Genomic DNA, 6,434 nt, shown 5'->3' with positions numbered 1-6,434 from the left:
GGCTAACTTTAAGCCATTAGGCAAGGTCTTCACTTTGCCTAAGATCGACACTACCGCAATCGATCTCCTGGACTTCAATTTAGTGAGTCTAGTTAAGGACTCGCTAAAATCTAACTCACAGGGCACCCTCACTTGTGTCCAGTACTCCTGCTTTTGCCAGGAATAAGGGAAGCCGATGGTAGCATTTGCTTTTGTGCAGCCTGAGCGCTGCATACTTGATTTTTTTTTTAAGCCTAACCATTGCATGAATGAGAGATTTTGTATTTAGTGTTCTTGAGTTAGGGAAACTTCAGCTTCTGTGCACTTCAAGTCACTCAGGATACTAGAAATTCTAAGGCACTTTAGCGGCTTCAGCAGTCACCCAGGAGTTTAAGTGCCACAAACCACCCAGCTGAAGTGTGTTGCAATACACAGGCTCCTGTCAGCCATAGGTATACCACTCAACATCTTGAGTTTATAATTCTTATAATCTAGTCTGAGTGTAAAAATGACTATTCAAGCTACAAGCCTGCCTTTTATTCAAGATTAAGAAACTCATTGCTTAAAACATGCTGTTTGTCCTAAACTCTGCTTTTTAAAACAATCCTACATCGTGACATGCTTTTGTGCCTAGAAGAATGAAATGAGAGAACATCTCTCTCTTCTGTGCTTTAATGTCACATTCTATTGAAACTTGAGATTGAGCCCTTGGCTGCGTGCCCCAAATCTGCCAAGTTAAATTAGCTGGTAAACATGTTACTGGACCTGATTGCAAAGGAACCAAATAAAGGCAGCTCCAAAAATGTTAGCATCTTTAACATCTACAATTAAAGTGCTTCCACCTTCACTTACGTCCTGCAAGTCTGATCTCAACTACCTACAAGATGTCCACTCTGCTTTGAGAGCCTTCAGGGTCATTAGGCAAAACAAGGAAGAGCTTTCCAGTACCACCAGGCAGTATCTTGCAGAGTGTGTAGCCTTAGGGAAGAGGAGCTTTCAGCCATCCTCTTAATTCTTGATGTTGTGGAGACCAGAAACCCTACTGGCTGTGTTTCAGCCTGAAGCAGCACCATATTTCCATCATTATCAGTACTATGGAGACTCCAAACAAAGGGGGTCACTTGGTCTTGGCTGGTAAGCAAGGAAAGCGCTGGGTTTTAATATACAACAGCTATACTTAATGTTTCTGCTGGTTTGATAAATAAACTTCCAAAACATATAATGGAGCAGACTAGCAGGCCCAAGAATATAGAACTTTTAAAAGAGTCAAAATGTTCAGGACAGCAACTATATTTCATCACATTACATGTCACCAGCTTTAAATCATGGTAATGGGAATAATAGATGCTGTTTTAAATGTTCAGATCAGCCCCTTTGCAAAAAGTTGCTCAGCAGGACAGATTTTTACAGAGGTTTTAATTACTATCCGGTAATGACTTTTAATACTTGGCTACTCCAGAATGGTCTCCTTCTGTGTTGGATAACCTTGGTTTGGTGTGGGTGAGTGAGCAGGTGTCCACATCCCTGTCTGGGGACTGACTGTATCGCAGCTCCATGTGCAGGATTCCTGTTGAAATCCTTGGGGGTTCCACACACATGAAGGACTTCAAGGATTAGGGTCTACATTTGTTATTGCCTATTTCCAGAACGGCTGAGGAGTGAGCAGTTTGCTCTGGGATCCCCTATTTGACACAGACCCCCAAATAGGGAGTATTGCAACCTGGAACAGGGGCCTCTCTGTCACAACAATGGAGGGCCAATCAAATCAGTGCCACTGTGAGCCTGCACACCGGGTCACAATCCCTTGGCTATGTCTACACTGGCAGGTTGTTGCACCAGAAGTATGAAAATGAGGCTAAGCGTGGAATATCACCGAGCCTCATTTGCATACCTAATAAGCCTCCATTTTGTGGAAGAGGTTCTTGCGCTAGAAGGAGCATCTACACTGCCCCCTCTTGCACAATGCCGTTATTCCTGAAAATAATCAGTGTAGCTGCATTGCGCAAGAGGGTTTTTCTTGCGCAAGAAGGCAGTGTAGACGCTCCTTCTGGCGCAAGAGCCTCTTCCGCAAAAATGGCAGCTCATTAGTTATGCAAATGAGGCTCAGCAATATTCCACGCTTAGCCTCATTTGCATATCTCTGGCACAACAACCCACCAGTATAGACATATCCCTTGAGTGGAGAGTTGAGCCCAGTGGCCTAGGACAGGAACTACCACTGTGGGGGGAGTGCCTCTCCACCATCCCAGGGCCTTCCATCATTTGTAAGCCTTTAGAAAGAGAGGAGGCCTCCGTATCAGATGTTACTAGGCCTCCAAAATCCTCTGGGTCCCCGCTGATCCCTGTTTATCACATCTCTGTATGAGATACTGGATGATCCCCTTCTTTATGCTAAGACACTCTGAGAGCAGTAATAAAGACTTAACAGTCCTCTCAACGGCAACAAAAGAAAGCTTGTCAGTGTGCTGAAATGCTCCTTTAGGGTGTACAAAGGTCACTTTCAGTTCACCTCCCACACCCTCCAAAAACAGTCATCTGCTTGTGTTTCACATCAGAAAACTCAGATCTTCACTTCCCTCCTACTTACGGAACTTGTATGGTGAAATCACACACTGCCACGTGCAATTTTTCCTAACCTCAGCTAAGGGGAGATGGGGATGTGGAGATGTATCAAACACTTCACATGGGGGACACATCTCTCTACATAAAGCAGGAGTGTAAGTGCCAATACATTTTTTTCGTACCATCCATTCAGTAGCACAGGAGAGTGATATCCCTGGTTAATGTAGAGAAGGACTGACTGTTAAGGTACCAGGATGTACATTAATAAATCCTCAAAAGGCCTACCTCATTTCCACAGTAACTTTAATAGTACATCTTTTATTGCAGTATCTGGTACAGAAGGATAATTGAATAGCTTGATTAGTGACCTTTCCATATAATTTATATTCTGAAAAAAATCATTTGTAAAGCGTAAAAAAGTACCTCATATCTAAATCGTCCCCAGAAGAAAAGTTATAATTTTTAAGTGAAAGTCATATCTAGTACAAAAGTGAAAGTCAATCCAGAGACACTTTAGATGTAGTATACTAAGTACAGAAAAAACAATGCATTCTAAAAAAAAATAAAGCAGGATTCCTTTGAGAGTGCTTAACTCTCAGTCAATAATAATCTGCATGGACACAGTACCACAGCATACATTCCAACATTCATTATGATCTCTCCTCCACCCAAGGGCCCTATGAAATTTACAATCTACCCCCATGATCCCATTCACATTTTTGTTATTTATAAATAAATTAATTAGGTTGGTGTTTCCAAATGCCTTTAGTCTTCAAAAGATTTGCTGTTCTGCATATTCCATCCCTAGATCACTTATAGTTGTAGAGAGAGGGCAAATCAAGGAATGAGCATCTCTAACTTCGGGATCACTAGTATATCATATAGACACAATCTCCTCCCTCCCCACATCACCACTATTTTAGGCACAACAACCAGATTTTGTCCTTTTTGCTGATTTGTAATTGGTTATGTCCACGGTTTGTGGTGGCCCCTCAGCTTGCTGCCGTAAAATTATTGGTACTACCATATCAAATATGGTTTCAAAGAGGTAGTCCACCTTATATCCTGTTTTTGCACTGGTCTCAAAGCACATTTTCTCAGCTGCTGGAACGTCCTTCTCATCCAACATTTTGTATTTCAGTATCTTTTTGTAGAGTGCAACAGCATCATCCAGATGGACTTGTTTCTGGACCTTGGTAGAGATGCAACTGGTGACAGGCTTTTCAGGTCTACTTTCATCTGCTCTTTCTAGCAATAAGGCATATTCATTTGTGAGGTCAACTTTGTTTCCAACAATAGCAAAGATACAGTCAGTACTAGCAGTGTCCGTCAGCGCCAAAAATCTGTCTTCCAGTTCTATCAGGCTTTGCAAGTTGTTTACATCATACGTAAGGATCACAGCAGCTGCTCCTCTACAGTACATAGAACCAAGGCCATGAAATTGCTCCCGTCCTGGCAAAGATTTAAAAAAAAAAAAATTAACAAATTGAACTAAACCATTTGTAACAAAAAGGTTTAGTTTCACAAGCAAGTTTCAAAAGCAAAAATCAAAAGGATGAAGTACCTAACAGGAAAACCAACTGTTTACAGGATCCTCAATTTTTTCTATAATTTTACTAATACGTGTAATACTATCGCAGGGGAAAAATTGCCAAGTTCACGGCTGCCTGTCTTACTCACTGATGACATCTTCTAATGGGCTACAAAACAAGACTTTTGATAAGGTTTTAAGAAATTGTATGCATATTGTAAAAGCAAAAATGTTTGCATATTCATTTAGTCAAGTAATGTAATCAGTTATAATCCAGCTTTCCCTCGCCTTCTGCCCGAGGCCCCACCCCTGGAGCCAAGCCCTGCCCACTCACAGCCGGATCCTTCCTAGCCATGGGGGGAGCCAGGCTGCCATGCCATGGCCCTAGCCTTCCCTAGTGGCAGCCCCAGCCTTACAGGATTGGGTGTGTAGGCAGTTTTGGGAAGGCTATTTCTTCCCTTGCCTACCCTACTGACTGCCCAGGAGTGAGACACACATCAGGTGAAGGTCAAAGCCCTGTAACAACCACTTCCAGGCTCCCAATCCTCAACACCTATTAAAACCAGGAGGGTTGAGGAGAGAGGCGTGAACAAAGCGGACAGGAGCAGAAATCTCTTCTGAGAGACTCTCTCCTCTCTCAATACTGGTAACAGAGGATCAGGTGCAGCATGTGGAAGAAAGAGAAATCCAAGTTCACTCTGTGTGGTAGAGATGATGCTATTTGCACATGGTCCCGTTCCCCCCAACCCTGATTTCGGCTTCTCAATTAACACAAAGGTTTTCAAATAGTGGGGTGTACCACTGCTATTTGAAAACCATTATCTTCTGTCAAGAGCCTGTCGAACAGAAGCTGGCAGGAGCCACCCTGCCAGTGTAACCCACACATCTTCTGGGTGTGCTGTACTGTCCATCTAGTGGCACTGGGACCACTTATAGAGAGAGTAATAGAGAGAATAGTGAGTCTACTCTACAGCCTTAGCTACCAGCCAGCTAGCTTGTAGCTCATGCGCTAGAGGCTCATGCCCTAAGCTCCAGAGTTCCCAGGTTCAATTCTACTTGTCAGCATTACAACTGCTCAGCCCCTAGTTCTGAACTAATGGAGCTCCTCAGGGATTGGTCCTTGGGACCAAATATATTTTGCTCCTGACAATGGCACAAAAAAGGGAGTGTGTGCTAATAAAATCTACAGATGACAAAGTTGGGCAGTATTGCCAATACAGAGGAGGACCAGAATACCATACAAAATGATCAGGAGGACCTGGTAAATCATAGTAACAGACATGGAATGAAATTTAATTCATTTAGGAACATACAACACAAATTTTTGCTTTAAGCAGAGGATGTAGCAGTTGGAAGCAACAGAGGAGCATGATCTGGGTGTTCCGGTTGATCGAAGGATGAAAGACGCCAGTGTGAAGTGGCGTGAAAAAGACTAATGCAAATTTAGGACATATCCAGCGAGGTATTTCCAGTAGAGACAGGGAAGTGCTAGTACCATTCTACAAGGGCACGGGTGAGACCTCCTCAGGAGTACTGTGTGCAATTCTGGTTTCCCATGTTTCAGAAAGAGGATAGGAGAAGAGACCTTCTCTGAATCAGGTGCAGAGACGGGCTACTAGGATGATCAAAGGAACGAGAACCTACCTTGTGAGAGAGGACTCAGATTGGCTTGTTTAGCCTAACCAAAAGAAGGCAAAGCGGAGGTGTGATTGCTCTCTATAAATACACAGGACTGATGAATACCAGGGAGGAAGAGGAGTTATTTAAAGTTAAGAATAAATGTGAACACAAAAACAGATGGCTGCAAACTGGCCATCAAATTTAGTTTTGAAATGAGATGAAGGTTTCTAACTATCAGGGGAATAAAGTTCTGGACCAGCCTCCAAAGGGGAGCTATGAGGACAAACAAAAAAAAAAAAAAAAAAAAAAAAACACAACTGGCTTCAAGACTAAGCTAGATAAGTTCATGGAGAGGGTAGTAGGACAGGGCTGCCTACAATGGCATGTAGCTGACCTGCAAACACTGGCTGCAAATATCTCCAATGGCTGATGATGTGGAGGGCTCTGAATTACCTACAGAGAAAATTCTTTCCCAGGTGTCTGGCTGCTGGGTCTTACCAATAACTACATTTGAGGTCAGAAAGGAGACCCTCCAGCCCCAAGTCAGATCAGCAGAGGCTGGGGGGGGGGGGGGGGGGAGAGGGGGACGGGTTTTGCCCTTCTCTGTCCATGGGGCACTAGTCAATTGCAGGCTTAAGCTAGTGTAAAAGGTGGAGTCTCTGTAATACAATACCTTTTAGATCATGATTTGAGGGCTTAGGGAACCCAGCCAGAGCCTAGGGGTTTATTACAGGAGTGAGTG

At 43.3% G+C, this 6,434-nt stretch overlaps 1 protein-coding gene across 1 annotated transcript in view; it reads right to left on the bottom strand.

Annotated features, from left to right (window-relative positions):
- Positions 1-2,827: 2,827 nt before the first annotated feature.
- Positions 2,828-6,434, bottom strand: part of RAB20 (RAB20, member RAS oncogene family) — a 37,139-nt gene continuing 33,532 nt past the window's right edge. Inside the window, exon 2 of the mRNA XM_006119696.4 lies at positions 2,828-3,993. Coding sequence (XP_006119758.1) covers positions 3,461-3,993 — 533 coding nt within the window. The 3' untranslated portion in view covers positions 2,828-3,460. The remainder of the gene's footprint in view (positions 3,994-6,434) is intronic.

This window comes from Pelodiscus sinensis, chromosome 1 (assembly GCF_049634645.1).
Source record: "Pelodiscus sinensis isolate JC-2024 chromosome 1, ASM4963464v1, whole genome shotgun sequence".
NCBI lineage: Eukaryota > Metazoa > Chordata > Testudines > Trionychidae > Pelodiscus > Pelodiscus sinensis.
Note: the sequence above shows the minus strand (reverse complement) of the source record. Positions and strands in the feature narration are given on the sequence as shown.